We start from the raw sequence: 25091 nt of genomic DNA on the forward strand, positions 1-25091 counted from the left end.
TCACAAAGACAACATCTGTTTACGAAGGTGCACCTGGATCGGCTGGTTGTCAGAAACAGCTGTTAGCCGGATCAGCTGATTCGCTGACAAACTATTGCATTGTTTGTGACCCCATTTTGTGGACCACATACAACTGATTGTGTCATCGAAAACGCTTACATTGTAAACTTTACATGTTCACGTTATGGAGCGTTTGTTTGTTAGTTTATCGTTCAACAGTACGTATAAGCCTATGTACGTAATATCCAACAACATTAAATGTTTATATTTTTAAACATTTTTTACGATAATAGTTCGCTGTATTTCGATATTATATATCATATTTGTTATTATTCACATGACAGTATGTCACTAAGACGTATCCTTCTAAAGATTTACATTTAAAACTTTATTACCTACGTTGCCTACTTTTTCAAGGCTAGAAAACTGGCCATATAAATAAATATTGAAAATAACTGTAAAGAAAATAGTGTAAAATAAAAAAAAATAAAAACTCGTCAATTAATTTATACACTGTACCTTGAATAGCTTATGCCTCGATTAAAGAATCTGTTCAATATCCATAGTGAGCCCTAATTATTTAGTATATTCTATACCTAGTCGTATAAACTCATGGGTTTCCTAAAAGTATACAATTCACGGTCAGATCTAATCATCAACTTCTAACTGACAAGTTATGAGAGGTAAACAGTCAAGGCAGTTCAAGATTCTGCAAAAGGAGAAGAGGTCGGCCTCAAATGCTACAGTGTACCACAATCAGTTCATGGGAAACTACAACTGATTGTCTCAGTCTAGAACAATCATCTCAGTGATTAATGTGATAAATATAGTAAAACTTTTCACAGCTTAGTATGGATTGAAACTTTGTCTAGCACCAGGGAATAAAACATCTGAGAGTCATGTATCAGATAGAGGAAATTCTCTAAATATTTGAAGTCAACATCCCACTAAAATTATAAATGTGAAAGTAGTATGGATGTTTGTGTTATAACCAAAGTTCCATCACGTGAAAACTATTGGACCGATCGAGCTGACATTTTGCAGAGAGGTACTTAATAGTCTCGAGAAACACATAGACGTATTAAAGTTGTTAAAATAATATAGGGCTAGGCCCCACGGGTGTTCAGAGTTTCCATGTTATTCTTGTATGGAATTAGGTAAAGAATTTTGCCAGCTGTTTCAACTGAACAACTTGGTTCTATGATATTTAATAGCATTACAAAGACACAATGTTTACCAAAAGGGTGCAGCACTGTAATTTTTTTGTTGCTTGTATGACACAGCTAAACTAAGCAGCAACAAAAAGCTGTGATACAAAATGAGAACTGTCAAATTATAAATTGTTTACAGTTATGCTTACGTTTATAATTTAATAAATAATTTGTGATATTGTGCGAAAGTTTGATAATTTACTTTTTTCTATTGTTTATGTGCAGTGGTAGAACATTATGGCTATGGTAGATGAGTTATAATATAGCATACCATAAATTTAAAGAACCAAATGTTCTCAAACCGAGTCCTCCCCCATTTTAAAGGCACAGCACGAGTATAACTGGGAAGGACGGGTACTCTGCTAGTATCAATATAAACAAACAAATTAGGTTAATACTCCTTTTATACACAGTGAGAGAAGAATGTGATAAAGTTTTGATGTTATACAGGGTGTTCATTTGAAAACTTTCCATATCTTTTGTGTGCAAAGGTAAGGCTTTTAACACTTGTTTGTTCTCATTTCCCCCTAATTTGGACATGCCAAATCCAATAAAATTATTTTCAATTTCGAAAAATGCCCCAAAAGGGCCCAATTTGGGGGGTAGGGGTGCTTTTTGAGAAATTTTCAAATGTAAACATGGGTTGTGTGATACATCAATTTAAAGGACCAATAACCCCGACTATTTTGGTGCAATAAAAATGTTTCTTTCTATCTCTTACCGTTTAAAAATTGCAGTAGAAAAACTGAATTTTCTATGGTAAAATTATAACTAGTTTTCTAACAAAACACATTGCACTTTGCTCAACGATGTAATGATTAATTACAAATTGATCAACTACTTTTACTTGTGTCAGTTCATCTTGGACCCTTCATCCTGTTTTTTTCTCATTGGGAACTGAGCCAGTTTCAGAAATTTCTTAACCAAATCATTTACAGCTTTATGACTTAAGGTCTTGCCTGGATATTTATTGTTAAACACTTTGCAGTTATCCTGAAACACTTTTGTTCTGCCCGATAAGTAAAAATAAAGTCTATTTTTTAAAGTGTACACCATATTCGATTAGATGCTACAGAAAATAGTACTTTTTGAAATTAGTACTACCGTTGACTAGTCAATGGTATACAGAAAGCAGCCCACATGTAGGTTGTCCTCATCAGCTATAAGACTTGTTTTTCACAAATTAAAACGTAACGACTCAATCAGGGTATCAATAATTATGAATTGTTTCCTTCAGTTAATGCACCATTAAATGTGTCTAGAGACGAATTTTGGCTGTTTTATTAGAAAACTAGTTACAATATTACTATGGAAAATTCAGTTTTTCTACTGCAATTTTTAAACGGTAAGAGATAGAAAGAAAACTTAAATACGTAAAATGTTTGTTAAAAAAGGACCTTTCACGTGGTATGAAATTTGTCATACCTTGCTATTTAAGAATTTTGAGTTATCACCTTTCTTTTATTCTTAAAATTTGATATTTTTTAAAAATTAGAAGATAACATGGAAAATGCCCTTATTACAAGTTATCTTAAAGAGTAGATCAAGAATAAGCTTGGAAAGAAATTTGGCGCTGTTCCGTTCAGTAGTTTGGGTAATACGGCACTTAACTTCAAAGTCGTTTTTAAAAACGTTTTGACCCACCCTGTACATACGGTTAAAGATAATTACATTTTTATTGCACCAAAATAGTCGGGGTGATTAGACCTTTAAATTGATGTATCACACAACCCATGTTTATATTTGAAAATTTCTCAAAAAGCACCCCTACCCCCCAAATTGGGCCCTTTTGGGGCATTTTTCGAAATTGAAAATAATTTTATTGGATTTGGCATGTCCAAATTAGGGGGAAATGAGAACAAACAAGTGTTAAAAACTTACCTTTGCACACAACAGATATGGAAAGTTTTCAAATTAACACCCTGTATAATTGTCCAATGGTAAGTTATGTAAACACTTAACATTACAGCATACAACACGTAGAAATGTGGATTTGATGAAAGGTAAAGTGTTATAGTAAAATCCATTGAATCACATGGTCAATTGTTAAAAAAATAAGATTTCGCGGAAACACGTTGAATGATACGTTTAAAAATTACCAATTCCATAGCTCGGTACTTTTTAAGGCCAAGTAAAAAATATTCCTTTGAGAATTATAATTATAATGACTTCCCAAAAATGTGTCTTATGTAATAAAGTAATGTCGTGACGCAACTCAATTTGGTTGAACACAACCTCAGCGGGTTATCTTTTTGAGATGTTTTAAGAATCAAGAATCTTCATTTGTCAGAACTACTTTGTATTGGCAGTCGTCATCATTAAGGTAGTTTATGCCTGGTAACTCTTTAAGTTCGGGTTATACCTGGCCTCAGGTTATACCTGTTTATACATGTCCATTTACATCCATTCTCTATACATATTACTTAACTACCTTTTAAGCTGCTACGATTAAAATGGACAATCTGTTTGTAAACTACTGTTTGTGCCATTTTATTACAGAAATTAAACAATCAAATTGACAGTGGTAAAACATAAACTGTGAAATCTACAATTAGATAATTTATAAACGTCGAGTTTACATCAACACTTTAAAATAACCAGTAGTGAAACGTCCAGAACAAGCTTAACTGACCACAGTAGGACGATGAGTTCATTTGCAGTATACTGTACCAAGTTAATGATGGGAACATTTGATTATAGAACACTCAAGGTAGACCTTTCTGCATTGCACGACCAACAGTTACAATAAGAACACTAGGTAGATGTTTGTAAGTCAGTGAGAGTATTTTGAAGGCCCATCTCTGGGTACTAGGTACAGTACTGTACTATGTAATAGTTCAACGCCTCGTCATCCGCCCCACGCATGAATTCAACACAACTCGACTGAATTAGTGAACAACCGTCAATATTAGATCTGTGGAGCTGTTATGTAGTGTTGTGTGCAGAATAGTTTCACACCGCGGGGCGTACATACACATACACATACAACGGTACATAAACAAACACTGTCGGCGTCATGGTTTAAAATAAACTCTGTTCAACGTGTTTTAGGTACGAAAATAGGATACAAGATAACCATTTACACTCATGATTTGATTGCTTACATAGGTCTTTGAAAAACTATCTTCACAACAACAATACCGGTACACATTTTAAGTCTGTATATCTAAACCACTATAAAACCACAACTGAGTTCAATAGCAAACAAACGTATTTAATCAAACAAATCATTGTTTATATGATTCGTAATGACTAAAATGAATGCAATAACATTCAGCTATTATTAGGGAATTTTAATGACAAGGACTAATTTCAGCTCTTTCAAATCTATTAGAACAATTTCGTACTACATTTTTAATTCTAGTATTAGCATTATTGCACAGAATCTATCTTCATTCAACCTAAACACGGTATAATGAGGCCTACTTGAATTGGCAATGCAATTGAAACTAATGAGTTATAATATATTATTAGTTGATAGAATACTAATATTTTTTTTGAATACTACCTTTGACCATTATAAACATAAGTTCTAACAATAAGTTTACCATCGTTAAATTAAATTACATGGAAATAAAAATGACATTTTAACCATATAAACAATGCATTGAGAGCGAGCGAGCTAATCTACATAATAAACACACAATCACTAAATAAGAAAACCGAACTGAACAATAAACGCAACCGAGCAAGGAAACGAAGTAAACTGGTCGCAATTGAGAAAACCAGAACAAAACTAGAACCAGCTGTGAGTCGTGCTGCGCATGCGCTACTGTGGCACTCACACTCACACTAATGTCAGGTGATACAGTACAGTAGTCACAATTCACATCACAATGAATGAAGCCCACTGAATCATGCTGTAGGAACGCCACGCCGGCCTAAAGCCCGCTAAATTGGCGAGGCCGTCCCAAACGGTGGGAAGGTAGGCTTCCTTAGGGTGGAAATTATAAACAAACTGTCAATACCGTACTATGATCTTGTAATATATTCAGCTGTTGGTTGGACTATGTACGATTTTGACTATCATAGTGAATGGTACGACAATCGTACGAGTATTTAGCTGAACCACATAGGCTAGTTGTGTGTGGCTAAACGACACCGGGTATTTAATTATCAAATTTAATGAGCAGGTTAAACACACGATTCCACACTGAACACGATAGTGGTACGAATTCGAGTAGCAGCAAATTCCCAAAATATAAATGGTCTAAACCAGAAACAGACTAAAAATACTCAAATTGAATCAAAACATCTGGACCAGCTTTTCCAGCTGCCACGTTGGTAAGTTTGGCTGGGAATGCGATGACTGCGTTCCAGAATCTGCAACCTGCGTCACAACCTGAGTAAAGACGTAAACAGACTTGTAGTTAAACCAAATGTGCAATACCAAGTTCGAACACCAATGTAGTTGTTTGGGATACTATATTATAATAATTGATTTTTAATCTATTGCGATTTTCACATCCTATTGCTACGATTAAGATCACAATTAATTATGTTGACAACATTTTGTTCAATATTTTAGAGTTAATTTTAAAGTGCACTAGTTGAAACTAACAACAGTATACAAATAAACCGTTTAACTGGTTAAAATTGTATTTTATTAGTTTAAATATAGAGTCAAAGTATCACTAAATAAATAGTACCTAAACATTAAAACGAAATCTACATAAGGACATACAGTATACGTTCTTTAATATGGTATTCAACCAAGTCATCAAAATAACAAAGCTATCAGCGGGCACGTGAAATCTATGTTCAAAAATATACAAAATAATTTGCACGGTTGCAATCTTTGTATTGTATGTTGAGTGTGAAACGACCAAAGATGGAGTTTGAATTACAACTTTATCAATTTACATTCACAACGAATTAAACAACAAGAATGAAGGCGAAACAATGAAAACAATATATTCGAGTGTAGAATTAATCAAGGGTGTATGTATATTCACTGATCCTGGTAAAATAAAAATTGCAGGCTACCCTAACTCTTTGAACGCGTAAGAGATTCTTAAGAGGTGCATTTGTTAGAAAACTAGCTACTGTACCCGTGCTTTACAACGGGGATAACGAAAAGAAATAGTGCTGAGCTGCACTTTGTTTAAACAATGTAACTTTTTACTGCTACTGCTATAACATGAACATCATAAAATCCAACTTAATTCTTTAGTTGAAACAACTGTCAAGAGTATTTTATTATTTTTACTTATGTATACATTGTCCTATAAGGCAAGCATCGGAAACTCCAGAGCCAATGAGGAGGAGCCCAAGTGATTGTAAGATACAAATAGACCTATGAGTTAATGAGGAATATGAGCTTTCCAAATTTCAGCCCAATCCGACCTTCCTAATACAGTAATATTAGTATAACCTTCATAATATTAGTATAATTTTTACGACTACCATACTACGAAATGCCTCCTATTTAATGGCGGCTCGCATCCTCCAGAAAAGGTAGAACTTTCATCCGATTTACTCAGGCAGCTGACTATACAATCCATACGGCATTATAAAAACTTGCAACAGAATGTAAACATCCATGTCTACATATCACTGACTTGAGCAGTCCCACGTCTTTGGTCGTCCCACAACTATTATTCATAAGTAGCTCAAACTGATTACTCCCCTGTCACAACGTGTTGCAACTTAGGACGACTCCGGAACTTTCCGCGCGATATTTATTTGTTATTGAGTTTCCAAGCAAATTACTTGAGCGTGGGTAGAGCGAGACAGAGAGAATACTGATATATCACATTGATTACACATACAAACTTGTAGATTTGTTAACCTTATAAATCTGTTGAAAACAGGTTAATTTATGTCCTCTATATATAGATCTTTTGTTGTTTACTAGGATTACTTGATTTTTACTATATTTGAGATGTAATCCCCTCGCAAAGTGTCTGACGATCAAGTCAATGTTAATATTTCTACACAAACCCATTTCATAATCAGTTTTGCTGCGTTCTAAGAACGCGTATTCTGGACCTATTTACTACAGCAGAAGGAAGCCCGTACAGAAAATTAGTTATGAGTTTTGTACAAGATAGTTAAATTTGTGTATTAAGAGCGCAAAGTAAGTATATCCCGCTCGAGAACTGCATATGGCCGTATATTTCGAGAGCGGCAGCGGCAATCTAAGTTTGTGCTCGTAATACCAGAGATTAAATACCACTTTTGTATACTTCTTTAATCTATGGTAATACAGACAAGATTTTTTCCATCACCATAATTAACTTCTCATAACACACAGATTAACTTCATAGATGTGCATAAAATGCCATTTAGGTTATGTTTGCTTTTTAAAGGTTATACAGGTTGATAACTAACGTACCGGATCCGCGGATGTGGTTGGTCTAGAAACGAAAACTAGGAAATCAGCTGATTTCGCGATTGGCAATGAGCTATTTTGCGTACTCTTTACAGGTATGGCAATGTGATCATTCCCATGCAGAGAAAGGAAAAGAACCTTCCCCGACACAAAAGACACAAGTGTAATAAGATGTGAAGAAAAAAAGATAAAGTGCTACCGATGAAAAGTCAATGGAACGAATAAAGGTATTTAGGAATGCACTATATTACAGGAGTTTTGGAACCAATTACTCGGAATAGCAATATGAATATACCAATCAACAAGCTATGACAAATCCATTACATTGTTTTTGCGGGGAATACGCTTCATGTTAGAATTTGTTCTTGTTTATTTACAGTAACAGTGTAACTTGTGAATTTATTGCTTAACTTACTAGTAGATGCAGTTGTTTCGTATCCCTAGAGGGGTACGTTTCTAATCTACATATAAAATGTAAAAATACCTGTAATACAGTCAATGGGTTTCCGTTAAGTAACCACTAGTTTTGAACCTATTAGATAACATAACACTTATTTTTGAAAATCCTCTTCTTCCCTGGGGTTGTGAAGATTGGGTCAATGTAACATTGAAAGCGCACGCCTGGTGTTGCCAGCAGATATATAACAATAATAAACTCACGACTTTTCTAAAAGTCAACAACGAGTGTCAATCAATTTGAATTGAACCATGATCTAAAAAATATTCAATCGATAGGTATTTTGCAGTAATAACAAAGAAAATTAAGGTTTGTATGTTAAAAATAAACTATAAATTCACTTCGGATGCCTTCTGATGTGTTTATACACTAGAGATTTCCTTCGAAAAGTTAACAACATAGAATTATCGAAGTTTAACACACTACTAAGTACGATTTTGTTTAGAAACATTATCGGATAAGTAAACGTCCCGACTACATTTAATGACTTGAATCTCTTCCATTTGGACCAACTGATTGTGCTTATCGCCTTCTTGACTCACTCTTATCACCTCTTATCATTTCATTTTAGAGCATGTGACAGGACGAGATTTGATAATCCAGGTGTTTACTATATTATATTGGTTGAAATTATATAAAGTGGCAACGTTAACTAATTGGAAATTCCTGATTTTGCTAATAATCTTGGTCGTTTCACGATAGTCCTAACACATCGATTGCTCATACAATTGTATTTTAAAAGGATTTTTTACATAAGAAATGACATTACGTTGTGTGTTTACAGTTATAGTTATAGTTATATAGTTATAGTTTTATAGTTATAGTTTTATAGTAATAGTTTTAATGTTTTCCGAATATTTACAAAACCAAATCGTAAAACTTTATAAACAAACTTGATTTGAGCTTCTGGAGCTTATATGAGTTAGGTCTATCATGGTATGTTTGTGCGAGTTACTTTATTACGTAGCTTTATTTCATATACATATTTTTCCCATTCGCTGTATAAATTTAAATTTACCTTCACCAAATAACGTTAATACTCTTTCGTCACAAATGGTGCAAAGCTCTTAATATTTAATATTTAACATTTACCGACAAAAGAAACTGAGTCTATTTGATTACTGTCCAAACCCGCAGCCCCCAATCCATTTCCTACTCTCGCTCCGCCTAAAATCCTATATATTAAAACGTAACAGGGGTTTTTTATTTCACGATTCTGAATCAACGACTTGATGGATTTTCATGATTTTTGTGTTGAATGAAAGATAATTTTGAGAACTAGAGAATGTCGAAGCCATATTTTAAGTTTAGGGTTTCAGTTTTTTTAGAAATTAAGTTTACAATTTAAAAAAGTCTAGCAGCCGACGCTAACATTTTACTCTAGCTTTTGGTATATTTGCTTAACGTGACAGCTGTAAACATTCAGCGTTTTCAAAACAAATTCAGCATTTGGATGAAAAATGAAATGACATACATAGAATTGACTTATTTACACTACGTGTATTGCTATAATCATTGATACATTCATTTATTCGGTAAGAAGATAAGAGATTTTTTTTTAATATAGGCCTACATAGTAAAATACTAGTTATGGTGTGGGTAAAATATGTGTGCGCACTATGTGTTTATTATTCGTCGTGTGTTTGTGTAAATGTAAAAAAACTGTTACTGACGACCTTCATATGAAGTAATTCATCCTTGTACTCACCTGATGATGACCTCCTAGCAGGTTGAAACTAGTTGTGGAGACAACAATTGGATTGCATGAATAAGGTATTTAAACCACTATCATAGTAAAATACTAGATGTTCTAATTAATTTTTCTAGCATTCTTTAAAATATTTAGTTTGTTTTACTGCTATATAATTTGTTAACAGCTGGTTGAATAAAAAAATATTTTATAAAACTACAGTATGAGGTTAGTTTATTTACTCTGTGATTTTGTCATTGATTATAGGAAAAAGTAAGATTCTATAACCATTGCTGTATACGAATCGAAGCTCACGAATCTTCAAAAGAAAGATTATAAATATTGTACTACTTGGCTTTTTGAGGAAAGGTTAGGAAAATAACAATGATTACATGTTTTAATTAATCTTGGCAGCTTTTTCTTTACGGTAAGTTTTGAACTGCTTAAGCTATGCTTGAATTAGTAGACACACTATATACAGTTGTAATGGACTACTCGATTCCCGTACGTAGGACGGGCCAACAGCTCGTATGCATTTAAATTATATTAGACTAAGGAGGGTAATTTTTTTCTTTTGTGTAAATAGTATCAATATTTAGCAGCCAGTGATGAACTCTTATCAAGCACAAGCAAAAGCCCATGTGATAATTTTTATGTTACATATGTAATTCTGCTCCATTATTTGTTAAAAATGAAGATTGATTTGATTTGATATACAAACTAACTCTGTCATGTCACAGAAAATCATTGCCTCAAATGTATATACAGTAATACAATAACGACAACAAAGCATGATACAACTTAACACTATAATTTTTTTAATTCTTCCAATTTTTAACTTCCAGTAACCCAATACTAATCATATGAAGTTAGTACAACAAACTAATGATTTTTTTTTAACATTTAATATCATCGATGTTAATGTCATTTGTTTAAATGTAACAACATATTTTCCACGAATACTAGAAAAATACCGGTATGGATCGTAAACATAAACAAATGACGTTTTTGGTCCGAAAATAAAAAAAACCCCTACACTAATAGCATTAATTAAAATATGGTTTTGTTTACTTTTGGGCCAAAAACGTCATTTGTTTATGTTTATAATCCATACCGGGTCTTTTCTAGTATTCGTGATATTTTCAGTAAAAATCTTCGACTACAATAATTTTAACATGTGCCACATTTTAACCAAAAGAGTCCTTAGTCATATTCCAAAAATAAAACTTATCTAAACGACTAATGCTAAAAACACTCACGTTCAACACGAGTGAAAATATTCGCATTCCTCGGCGTAATCATAAGAACACAGACCGCCGAATGAGTGAGTCACGGACGTTTAAATGGTTATCAGAGGTTATGGCGGGAGATGCGTCACACGGCGGTTCCAAGAATGAATGAATCAGCTGATTGAGACGAACGGCTGTTATCAATTGATTGTGTACTCTTAACATATGTTCATCTGACTCTTTGCAACCTGTACCTAAGACGTAGACTAGGAAAATAGCTATGCAATGAACAATGAATCTGGCAACTGCCATAAGGAATTTTTGACAATATCTTGGTTTGTAATTAAATTAAATTTAAATAATCAATGTTTGTTGAACGCGTTTTACCAGTTTTCATCTGACTTACGATTGGCAAGGTCAATATTTGCTCCGTAAAAATGAATTTTTATCAAATTACTTATCATTAATATTTATAAAATAAATTCAATTCCGGCAGCAAAGCACACATGGTTTGAAGCTGATAAATGCAATGGGAGTGTAGAGTTGCGTGAGATAACGCTTAAGATTACAAAAATCAGTTATTTCTTTAGCCAATAATACCGTGGCGTCGTCATGGAGACAATCTGCCACCAATGTTAACCCTACTCTGTTAAATTATCCTATAGGTTATGTAGAAACTGTCCTCCTCACTCATTGGTCCAATAAGTTTACTTATTAGGTTTACCTAGGATGGTTTAACCGAGTTCTTGTTCTAAACATAAATTATATTATTAAGATAAGATCTTATTGTTAATATTTAACTAATTAATTACTTTGTTTTAAGTGTAATGTTAGTGTTATGTTTTTCTTATTTGAAATTTGATGCCAGTCATAAACATTAAGAAAGATTACCTCAATTTTTATAACGAAGTATTTTAGACTATTTCTGTGATTATTGTTTCTTGTATGCACTGTATCTTTTTGTTTGTAAATTGTATAGAAAGGAACAGTAAAGATTTCTAAAAAAATCGTGTAAAACACTTATCTTAAAAATAGTTTCTTAAAATCTGGTTTACTCCCGTTTTTCGGTAGCTTGAATTCCCAGAAAACAATAATATTAGATTATTAAAATCCGTCATTCTCTGGGATGTTCCGTTACCGGTTCTGACGCTATACATTTTCTAAACTAGTTCTATATAAGTTAGGTATCTATGTGGGCAAACCCCGTTGTAAATCACGCGTACACCCATAAGTAATAATTACACTACCAAGCTCCTCGAACCTAAAATCAAAACCAAAATACATCTTTAAGCAGGCCACATTCAATGGGACTCGATTAAAATTTGTGTTTAAATTCATTCATATCCGGGTGGATTCTTATCCCAAACAATCCCAGTGGTAGTCGTGAGGTCCGGTTCCTCAGCCATCAATTATCTCTCTGAGACACGAATATGACTCACGGTCGTGGTAGGGATATCATCATCTACACGTGGATACATAGGGTGTTACTGAACTGACATGGGACTATCAACATCTACACGTGGATACACAGGGTGTTACTGAACTGACAAGGGGCGACGCAAATGAAAACACCATAATATTAAAGTGACAAGAAGTCTTCACATAATACAGTAGCCTACTATATTTATGATGTGGCGAATGTTTGATATAATTACTAAAATTGGAAGTCTAACCAACATCAAGGACTAATTATTTTGGGGGAAATGTTCAGTAATCGAACACTTCAGCTTACAGTTGAAAGCGTTATTTTAATACAGTATACGCTTTTTTCCGCGACCGAGGTATTTTTGACCGAATTTTCAAATGGATCAGCTTATTATATGCTCTAGTATTTATAAGAGTTCGTTAAATTATAATAATATTAATAATCTCTTATATTAATACGTGAGAGCTGTTTTTTTGAACACTATTCCTCCCTTATATGTGGACCAATTCAACGTTCAAAAGATTCGGCTCATTTCGTAGTTTTTGCATTAAGGTTTTAGAATTTAAAAGTTCTTACCCTTAAGGGCGTGAGATCCTTTCAAGTCCGGGGTTTCACCATAAGAATTACATTGAACAAATTTAATAACAAAAACAGCTGTATATAAAAAGAAACTCGCCAGCTTCTTGGGAGTAAATATTAATGTTTGTAATATTCAGGAGGTTCAAAAAGTCAATCAGCTTTGTAGGAAGAACTGAAAATTTCTTGAGTTTAAAGAAGAAATATGTAAAACAGGGGGAGGTTAAGAGGAAATCTATACGTATGAGAAGAGTAGGAGATAGGCCTGGTCTAACAGCAATGCTAACAGTAAGGAATCCAGATACACAACACTTGGAGGGATGAATAATTTTTACCAGTTCTGCTATGCAACTTATTTTGCAAGTAAAAAAATCATGAAGAATATACAAATCATGTTGTCACAGTGGTGAAGAAAACCTACCTAATGTCAGATCAAATGAATACATGCAAGAAATGTTTACAGCTGTTAACATGTTGTCTATAAGTAGGGAAATATTTGTATAACACAAAAAAATTAGGCGGCTTCTAAAAAATGATAAAATATCTCTACAATAAGTGTTCATTATTTCAACCCGTTAATAATAGAGTGAGTATTTCAATTAGTTACATAAGCTTTCAGTCTATTAAACTTGTCAAAATAGAAAATTATGACTGTTATTACTGCAGTTTTAAATAACGCCTGTATATAATAACAGTACTTGACAATTGCTCGATTTTGAGCACTCATAGAAGATGACTGTGGTTTTTTAATAACTCCTGTAAATACCGATACTTGACAATTGCTCGATTTTGAGCAACGGGCACACTAGTGTATATTTTAATACATCATAACTTGTTATAGTTAATTTGTCAGTTTTACAATTCACGGCTTACAGCTAGGTGTCTACAGATATCAGTAAATCTGATACTTCCTATACATGAGCTGGATTGTATCTGGATGATTTATACAAGACTCAAGGTCCGCCCGCTCCCGCACATCCAGGCAGCTTGTCTACTATAATGAAGATTCATTTGAGAATCCACATTTAATTTACACCTGTAATTAGCCTGGCAACACCTGATGGGAACGTCTTGTTACAGAATTACTCGTTAAAATGTTTATACAAAATTAATGCTAATAATGAAGTATTTTGGTGGCGCACGCGTGCGCAAGCGTGCGTCTAAAATCAAAATCTGACTGAGATCAATAGAAACAAAATTTTGGAAATGGTACAACTTTCCACTTTGAAATATCAATACAGAAATATCAATACACGGAATATTATGACTACAGTGACTTTTTCTTGGCGAAAACAATTAACCTAGTGTAATTCTCCACAAACAAAAATAATAACTTGAAAGTTATAATTATTTTTAAAAAATCATTACCCTACATATGCAATTTTATACCTCAGTAAATAAAACAATTGCATATTTTTAACAGAATCGCTCCAATTTGATACTACTGCCTACATAAAAGGCGTTTGCCAATTATTTCGCTAGTAACTAATACAGTAGCTCATAGAAAATAATTATAAATGGACAATATCCAGATACCATTTTATTATTTCTATTCTATACTTGGAGTTATCTAAAGATATTTATTTACACAGTATATTATGTGTGTACCAACCTAACCTGTGGCTTACTTGTATTGTAACTAGAGGTCGTAAAGTGGTCGAAAGCCTGTACATATTCGAAAGCAAAAATATGTACAGGCAAGGCAAAAAATCAAAAAAGCAAAGCAAAAAAGTATGGGTAATTTTGGATGATAAATTTTGTAAGAACGTGTGGAATCGTTGCTAATAATTAGATAAAGTTTTTATTATCATGGCTAATTTTAATATAAGTTATTTAATCAAGGAAGAACTGACCTATGAACTAATTTGTAGAGGTCAGACTATTGTTCAAAATAATGTAGAAGCTTTAAGTAAAAAGCTAAGATCAACTCAAGAAATACCTACAAGTGCAAACTATTTACAAGGAAAATTATCTCCAAGCGATGAATGTACAGACAATGTACAGGCAAAACGTACAGACTTCTCTATTTTCACCCCACGCTGTAAATGAAACATGTGATTGGAATTTCTTCCATTTGTTTTAATTTTCTGTTTATATTATTTCATTGTTCTTTCGTCACCAGCATGGCAACCAATACAATTCAATGTTATTTTTTTTTTATTTTAAATTCTTTATGTGTTTATTTTTTAGCCTATTTCAATTTATAAAGGGATTTGCACATAGACATGAAAATATGTTTCTAACAGTATGCGTAGACTTTCCCTGCGATGCACAGTAGTTGAGAAAAAAGGTTTTCAAGAAACGTGCTTACCTATTAATATAAAGGATAATATATCAGTGTACTGTTTTACTTTCCCAATTTAATTAAATTTAAAACCCGGCCATATTCTATATTTTTATCAAGCAATGATACTAATATTAAAGCATAGGCCCTACCTACGCAAAATGTGCACATTTGAATCATCACATTTTGTATTCTCATATGCATAAACACACAGTCTCCACTTGATACGACACCCACCTCCTCGCTGTCAGCTGATCTAGACAAACCAGTTGAGTGAAGACACATGATCCCTCCTGAGGGGATTATTTGGCTAACGAGATAATGCCAGTCACTGTACCGCGCGCGCGACAGCTGATTGTTACCGTGGGCGGCGGAAGTAAGAGGGCGGTGGACGGTGGACGGAACCATAGAAATAAAGTTGTAGTTCTATGGACGGAACCAACAATAAGCTCAGAAGTAGAATCTTCATTGGAAGGCAAAATCAAATAAAATAACGGTCACAACCCAAAATAAAATATTTATACGTATCGATTTCAACGGATATGGGTTTTCTCTACATAGAGACATTTTTATTTTCTAAGAGATTAGAACCTGCAGGGTATGCGCGTCACCATTTCATACATATACCCAGTGCGCAAGCAACAAGGTACTGGCCAAAATCCCTTTCAGTCTGGCTATAACAAATGTCAGTCGTCAAAAGTCGTAGAAACTGATATCACCGAATCTGAAACCTCGTCCCTCCCCTTTCTTTTTCCCTGGCTGGGACGATTGACATCGCCGCGCCGGTTGATGTACCTAAATAAGTTAAAATATATTAAGTTATTAAGATTGCCAAATTCCGAACACGAAATAATTAGCTTTTGTTAGGGGTTGCCGGCAACGGGGGTTTAAAAAGTGGATTTCCCCGTACGAGAAACCGACATAAAATGTGTTGAGACAATGTAACAGAAATTACATACGTGATCAATAGTTCTCTCTTGCCAATCCAAGTAATTCAAAATTATCTCAGTCAAGAATTCAGTATTCCATAGTAAGGTAGACTATGTATTAGTTAATCATGTCAATGCAACTCTGAGATTTTCAGGTAGGCCTAGTAGTTATGTTATAAGGTCTTCATGTTGCAAACTAATAAATCACAGCTCGTCAAAAAATGACTTAGGGTGTTTACGGCAATGGGCCCGATCAGCCTCAATGTGAAGCCATTTTCCCTTTAAATTAAACCACATCCAGCGCTTCTTACACCCTCAGTTCAATTAACCTAACCAATTTATCTTTGGAACACACCAACACCTAGCCACTCATGTGGTAACTAAAGTTCGTGTTCCTAACTTGTTTTTCTACGCCAGTGGCATTTCACGAGAGAGTCACGAGAGAATAAGTGTTTAGTGGTGTTTACTTCCATGTAACCCTAATCTATCCATGTAAATCTTCCATTATTCCATTATACACACACATCATCGCTAAAAATCGGTAGCATCGTTACAAGGGTATCCCGTAATTAGCTGCTGTGAAAGTATGAAACAATTTAAAAAATATAACATTCATAATTTAATAAGCTAATTTAAATCAAATCAACCTAGTTAGGGTTAGTTTTTCAGATATTATAAGTGCAAAGGAAAAGCCGACATGGCGTAGCCCCGGTACGTTTTAGGGATGTAGATTTAGATACAGTGGTGGCGAAGTCTGGGTAAGCTACCTGGACCCAAGATCTATGGAGACCTGGACCTTCCAAACAAACGGAACTGGTGGGATTTATGTCCAGACTTCCAAAATAGAAGTCCAGCGCTACTAAACTAAGACGAAATTGGGAAAAATACAAGGAAAAACAAATTTTAGCCTGCATGTAGGTTTTAGTAAAAAATATTATACCCAGTTTAAATGTTTTGTAAGTTAGATTGATACAAAGGCCCTAAAGTAGTAGGCAAATTAAGCAGGGGGCCTATTTCATAATAAACTACAAGTTACAACTTGTAACTTGTAATTTCCATTAGATTTGCATTGGGAGATCAGCTGATTTACTAATATTAGTTTGTACTTTATTATGAAATGGGCCCCAGTTCATTTTTACAAAAGCCGCGCTTCTACACATATTTCTTGGCAAAAACATGACTCATCGCCGCTCCTTCTTGAACTTTATCAGATAAGTTGAACGTTCATATAAAGCAATAATCAGGCCTACCTTCAACAGAATCAGGGCAGACGTGAGCCGCGATCTGATTGGCCAATTAGCTATAGCATTTCCATTACAAAAATTGCAGTTCAACTTTCTATGAGTCTTCATTGCAAACTGCTCATTAATTAACTTGACTTTATATTGAGAATTCGTAAAACTTGTTTGACAATTAGAGGTTTAAGTATACGCCTCCAATGGTAGATTTTATCAACGAGAGTGATCAAATTTTGTTGTGATTAAAAATAGACCATTACTAAATATAGGGCTTTACAAGAAGTGAATACAAATTTGGTTTTACGTTTACGATCATCAAAATGTTGTACAGGTAAATCTAGAAATGTTGGGTTGGATTAGCTTAGAACGACGCCAAAACACCAGGGTGCTGAAGATAAGTGGTGAATGTTTATAAAATAAATAAAATGGCAGTTACTGATCAAGGTCATACAGGTAAATCTAGAAATGTTGGGTTGGATTAGCTTAGAACGACGCCAAAACACCAGGGTGCTGAAGATAAGTGGTGAATGTTTATAAAATAAATAAAATGGCAGTTACTGATCAAGGTCATACAGGTAAATCTAGAAATGTTGGGTTGGATTAGCTTAGAACGACGCCAAAACACCAGGGTGCTGAAGATAAGTGGTGAATGTTTATAAAATAAATAAAATGGCAGTTACTGATCAAGGTCATACAGGTAAATCTAGAAATGTTGGGTTGGATTAGCTTAGAACGACGCCAAAACACCAGGGTGCTGAAGATAAGTGGTGAATGTTTGTAAAATGAATAAAATGGCAGTTACTGATCAAGGTCAGCTGGTCTTTTGGCACAGTCTAAACCATTCATTAAAATCCCGTTGATCAATGCGAGTTTTAACCATTTAAAGAGCTACAGTAATGACATTGCCAGGATCAAAAAGACAACATTTTGTTCACAATACTAATACATTCACTCAACTACCAAGGTATGTATTCGATGGTTGTTTCAAGTATTCAATTTCCTATAGGCAAACTGTTGTTTGTACAGTACATAAGTTTTTAAATTACCAAACACCATTATTTATGTTCATTGTTCCATCAAGATACTTAAAGGTAATATTAGAAGATATCTCAATATTGGTCGCTCGCTCGGCGGGCTCGAGGTCACAACCAACGCTCATTAAAATTCATTAGTTCGTTAATTTATTCCATTACACCCATATTTTCTAAGTAAATTTTAATGAATTTATCGTCTCCCGCGGTCGCGGAAATATCGTTATCTACCGCGTTCATGGAAACGTCGTCATCATCTTCCGCAGTCACGGAAATATCATCGTTGTCTCCCGCGGTCACGGAAATGGCATCGTCATCTCCCACGGTCACGGAAACGTCGTTGCCGTCACCCGCGGTCATGGAAACGTCATTGTCTTCACCCGCGATCACGGCAACGTCATCGTCGTCTCCCGCGGTCACAGGAACGTCATCTTCGTCTCCCGCGGTCACGGAAACGTCATCATCGTTTCCCGTGGTCACGGAAACGTCATCGTCCACATGCGCGATCGCGGCAAAATCACTAACATATCCCGCGGCCGTTTGGACATCATCATCATCGTCTCATGCGGTCACGGAAACGTCATCGTCCGCATGCACGATCACGGAAACGTCATCGTCGTCACACGCGGTCACGAAAACGTCATAATCGTCTCTCGCGGTCACGAAAACGTCATCGTCGTCTCCCGCGGTCACGGAAACGTCGTCTTCCGCGGTCACGGAAACGTCGTCATCGTCTGCCGCGGTTACGGAAACGTCATTGTCGTCACCCGCGGTCACGGAAACGTTATCGTCTTCACCCGCGATCACAGAAACGTCATCGTCATCTCCTGCGGTCACAGGAACGTCATCTTCGTCTCCCGCGGTCACGGAAACGTCATCATCGTTCCCCGCGGTCACGGAAACGTCATCGTCCACATGCGCGATCGCGGCAAAATCACTAACATATCCCGCGGCCGTTTGGACATCATCATCGTCTCCCGTGGTCACGGAAACGCCATCGTCGTTTCTCGCGGTCACGGAAATGTCATCGTCGTCTCCCGCGGTCACGGAAACGTCGTCATCGTCTGCCGCGGTTACGGAAACGTCGTTATCGTCACCCACGGTCACGGAAACGTCATCGTCGTCAAGCGCGATCGCGGCAAAAAATTCCCGGTTAAATACAAAATTCACGCATAATTCCCGGTTTTTCCCGGTTCAAAGAATTCACGTATAATTCCCTGCGATTGTATTCCCTATACTCTTGATTCCAAATAGTGCTTGTATTTGAATTTGTCATCAAAATGTTTATGTAAATTCCATTTTGTATTGCTGCACAATTCCTTTGTCATAATTTGTTTGTTATTTTTCTTCGTGTTTTTTCTCGTTTTACAGTACCGTACAGTAACTAATGACAGCCTACTGTACTAGTCGATACATTATTGACTCAGTGGTGCAGACCTAAGGGACTGTGGCGATGCCAGAGAGTCGTCAGATGACCTGTCTAGGGTTAAGTTAACGTTTCTCTGGCCTCGCACGAAATCGTATAAGCTAAGCTGAGATCTCCATAGAGATAACTATGACAGTTATCTCCAACGAGAGTAATATCCGATGGTTATCTCAGGTGAGTTAACTGCCCAACTCCTATATGGCATCAGCATGTGGCATGTGTTCTGTTCGTGTAACGGGTTTTTCAACTAGTTTTCATCGAGGAAAGTCACTTTTTAAACTGTTGATTAATCGTGTACTATTAATCTATACTATTATATAAAAATCTAATGGTGTCTGTCTGTATGTGTATTACTAATAGGTGCAAAAACTACCGAACCAACTGGGCTTAAATTATACAAAATGATAGCTACCATACCAAGGACCATTATAGGACTATTCACATTTCGATACTGACCGTAGGCTTTGCCCCTTTGGCTTTAAAAATTCTGAGGTGAACATTTTAAAAGTAAATATTGATTGGTCTCCATGGCTGTGATGAGAACACTAACAATGTTTGTTTACATTTGCTTTGGCATTTAAATGTAAACAAGAAGAACTGCTAAACTGCATATTTCACAATTTTAGACAGCTGATACAAAGAAATTAAATATAATATTTTCCATAACTATGAGGTAGGTTTATTTTAATCTAACTTTTTATCATGGATTATTTATTCTAAAACTATGTCAATGATTATAGAAAAAAAGATTCTATAACCGTTGCTGTATCAACTCAAGGCCCCACTCAAAGCGTCTAAGTTATGAAAATAAAGTTATTGATATGTTTTCATGGAAACAGTATCAAAATTACAATGTATAGATTGTTTGTATGAATTTGGAGCCTACTTTAAATAAATTGAAACTGCTTAACATGTGTTAGATTAACTTAACATAACTTGCACATCACATTGTTTTTTATATGTATATTTAGGTAAATGAAGTTATTGTGTTTTGCTAAACCTATGCTTAAACTAAACTAAAGAATATCATCAATAACTAAATTGTACGTTGATTTTTGTTTTCTAAAATCTGTTATATATATGTAACTATATTTAATTATCAAATGCTAATACAAAATACTCTTATTTTATCTTAACACAGCTTTCAGTTCACATTTACTTTATTTGATACATTTATTATTTGTGTTTTGTCAAACCACTGATTAAATTAAACCAAGGAAAATATCATAAAACTAATCAGTACACAGTGTTCTTTTGTTTCTAAAATCAATGAAATATCTGATACTATGTTTACTTAATGGTAATTGTGAAAATGTAAAGGCAATGGACGATGGAACTGATTAAAAGAACGAGTTTGTATATTAAGTTGTTTGTTGATATTTTTGTAGAGTAGAATCGGGAGATGCAATGAAACATATACTGTATTTGCTATTACATGTTTTAGTCCTTGATGCTTTGATAATCATATTAGTTTTGTCTGCTGTCTTCAATGCTAAATTATTTGTTTAATTTTTTTTTATAGTACCTATAGATATAGTCTCTTTAATATTTCAAAAAAACAGTATTGATAAGGCACAGCAATATTTCTAAAGTTTATAACAGCTGACTTAGTTTTGCTAATGATTTATTATGAGTGAAGAAACTGAAGATGGAAGGATTTGATGTTCATTTAAATTTAATAATTAGTATTTTTGCAACTTCAAAATTGAAATTTAAAATGGCAATAATAAATTAAAAGATATGTAAGATGAAGGTAAATCATGTAAGCCTATGTCAATGTTTTATTCGAAGATTTGGTATTTTTTTCTAATATCAGCCTACACAAGATTTAAAATTAATCAAAACCAAAATAGTTGTGTCCACTTACCAGATTTAAAAGTCATATAACTTAAACGTTTCTATTAAGGCTATAAAAGTTGAATTTTGTTTCTAAAAGCGTTGGCGGATGTGTAACTATTATATGCAACAGATGTTAAGATTCAAATGTTTCTATTTTGTGTCCTCTTCCCGTTGCAAAGCACGGGTACAACAGCTAGTATAGACCTATCAATAAACCGGATGATTCCAAATTAAATCTTAGGAGTAAAATGCATGGTTTGAAATCTGAGTGTGAATGTTGGATAGGCTACCATATGAAAATGAGATGAAAATCTGTTAATCGTCGTAGCATTTTTTTTTTCAATTCCTTCATCAAATAAGTTAGTACCAGCGACCCTTAAGGTGACTAGGCCAAGAGAGTAAAAAGTGATTTCATAAATGCACCACCCATACCACCGTGTCATTAAAAACAACTTTAGTCCACCTCCGTGTATTGTTTCTGGGTCAATAGAGTAAAAAGTGATTTCAAAAATGCACCACCCATACCACCGTGTCATTAAAAACAACTTTAGTCCACCTCCGTGTATTGTTTCTGGGTCAAGAGAGTAAAAAGTGATTTCATAAATGCACCACCCATACCACCGTGTCATTAAAAACAACTTTAGTCCACCTCCGTGTATTGTTTCTGGGTCAAGAGAGTAAAAAGTGATTTGATAAATGCATCACCCATATCACCGTGTTATTAAACACAACTTTAGTCCGCCCCCGCCTCCGTGTATTGTTACTGGGTCAAGAGGGTGAACAGTGATTTGATAAATGCACCACCCATATCACCGTGTCACTAAACACAACTTTAGTCCACCTCCGTGTATTGTTACTGGGTCAAGAGAGTAAAAAGTGATTTGATAAATGTATCACCCATATCACCGTGTCATTAAACACAACTTTAGTCCGCCCCCGCCTCCGTGTATTGTTACTGGGTCAAGAGGGTGAACAGTGATTTGATAAATGCACCACCCATATCACCGTGTCACTAAACACAACTTTAGTCCACCTCCGTGTATTGTTACTGGGTCAAGAGAGTAAAAAGTGATTTGATAAATGTATCACCCATATCACCGTGTCATTAAACACAACTTTAGTCCACCTCCGTGTATTGTTTCTGGGTCAAGAGAGTAAAAAGTGATTTCATAAATGCACCACCCATACCACCGTGTCATTAAAAACAACTTTAGTCCACCTCCGTGTATTGTTTCTGGGTCAAGAGAGTAAAAAGTGATTTGATAAATGCATCACCCATATCACCGTGTTATTAAACACAACTTTAGTCCGCCCCCGCCTCCGTGTATTGTTACTGGGTCAAGAGGGTGAACAGTGATTTGATAAATGCACCACCCATATCACCGTGTCACTAAACACAACTTTAGTCCACCTCCGTGTATTGTTTCTGGGTCAAGAGGGTGAACAGTGATTTGATAAATGCACCACCCATATCACCGTGTCACTAAACACAACTTTAGTCCGCCCCCGCCTCCGTGTATTGTTACTGGGTCAAGAGGGTGAACAGTGATTTGATAAATGCACCACCCATATCCCCGTGTCGTTAAACACAACTTTAGTCCACCTCCGTGTATTGTTACTGGGTCAAGAGGGTGAACAGTGATTTGATAAATGCACCACCCATATCCCCGTGTCACTAAACACAACTTTAGTCCGCCCCCGCCTCCGTGTATTGTTACTGGGTCAAGAGGGTGAACAGTGATTTGATAAATGCACCACCCATATCCCCGTGTCACTAAACACAACTTTAGTCCGCCCCCGCCTCCGTGTATTGTTACTGGGTCAAGAGGGTGAACAGTGATTTGATAAATGCACCACCCATATCACCGTGTCACTAAACACAACTTTAGTCCGCCCCCGCCTCCGTGTATTGTTACTGGGTCAAGAGGGTGAACAGTGATTTGATAAATGCACCACCCATATCCCCGTGTCGTTAAACACAACTTTAGTCCACCTCCGTGTATTGTTTCTGGGTCAAGAGGGTGAACAGTGATTTGATAAATGCACCACCCATATCCCCGTGTCACTAAACACAACTTTAGTCCACCTCCGTGTATTGTTACTGGGTCAAGAGGGTGAACAGTGATTTGATAAATGCACCACCCATATCCCCGTGTCGTTAAACACAACTTTAGTCCACCTCCGTGTATTATTTCTGGGTCAAGAGAGTAAAAAGTGATTTGATAAATGCACCACCCATATCACCGTGTCACTAAACACAACTTTAGTCCACCTCCGTGTATTGTTTCTGGGTCAAGAGGGTGAACAGTGATTTGATAAATGCACCACCCATATCACCGTGTCACTAAACACAACTTTAGTCCACCTCCGTGTATTGTTACTGGGTCAAGAGGGTGAACAGTGATTTGATAAATGCATCACCCATATCACCGTGTCGTTAAACACAACTTTAGTCCACCTCCGTATATTATTTCTGGGTCAAGAGAGTAAAAAGTGATTTGATAAATGCACCACCCACATCACCGTGTCATTAAAAACAACTTTAGTTCACCTCCGTGTATTGTTTCTGGGTCAAGCTGGTGAAATGTTGGTTGCAAACTAGCAAAGATAACACACGAAGTGAACACGATCGCTTACTGCATGAATGATAAACATACAATATACAACCATGGCGCTGTTGGGGGACTGGTGATAGCCGTAAAGCAAACAGGCTGATACGAGTACTGTACGTGTACAACTGTAGGCTGACACACAACACACCCTCAGAAACCTTCGCTAATGGAAAGGAGATCTTATGTATGTGATATGTGAACTACTGCATGAGTTTGTAGGTGCGGATTCTCTCCACTTCTTGTCCAGGCAGTTAAAAAAGAGAGCATGCCAATTTCCCTCAAGGATTTTTCAAATGCTTTGAAAACCTCATGAAGACCACGACAACCGGGTGGAATGAATTCTCCAAGCTACCAAGCTAGACAGTTTGTGACAGTAGCAAGTCCAGGGTTTGGTCCGTTCGTTACAATACGGGAAAATGCAAAATGCGAAGAAACAGAACACGAATAACAAGCAAATTCAACACATTTTAACAAGCTGTGGTGTGGAACGTAATTCACATTGAACGTTCTGACACCAACTTCGACCGCAATACACTTACACTCAACATGATTTATGATAAACACTCGAACATTGGGGTATAGCAGGCCAACGTCCTTATCTCGATCTCCTGTAAGTTGGTAATGGACCATTTGTCAATGCCAGGACAGAGTTATCAAAACGTTTATGGGACCGCTATGAATCCTATGATATCACTTCCGTTGTAATGTCATGCCTCATACACGAGTTTTGAATGTGAAAATTTAAAACCTGAAGCGTCACTATATCGGAAATCGTATATAATTATGATCCTTAATTTCGTTGCGCCAGA

At 35.6% G+C, this 25091-nt stretch overlaps 1 protein-coding gene across 6 annotated transcripts in view; it reads right to left on the bottom strand.

Moving 5' to 3' along the window:
* The window catches only part of LOC129004640 (NAD(+) hydrolase sarm1), a 207235-nt gene that overhangs the window by 117561 nt on the left and 64583 nt on the right, over nt 1–25091 (bottom strand). Inside the window, exon 1 of one of the 6 annotated variants that reach the window (XM_054433226.1) lies at nt 10952–10993. The exons of 4 other annotated variants lie outside the window; for them this stretch is intronic. In XM_054433226.1, coding sequence (XP_054289201.1) covers nt 10952–10978 — 27 coding nt within the window. In that variant the 5' untranslated portion in view covers nt 10979–10993. Of the gene's footprint in view, nt 1–8029; nt 8049–10951; nt 10994–25091 lie in introns of those variants that run through there. One more of the 6 variants, XM_054433239.1, reaches the window with a different exon arrangement.

This window comes from Macrosteles quadrilineatus, unplaced genomic scaffold, assembly GCF_028750875.1.
Source record: "Macrosteles quadrilineatus isolate MER2022 unplaced genomic scaffold, UCM_ALF_1.0 Scaffold_1__1_contigs__length_201487025, whole genome shotgun sequence".
Lineage (NCBI taxonomy): Eukaryota > Metazoa > Arthropoda > Insecta > Hemiptera > Cicadellidae > Macrosteles > Macrosteles quadrilineatus.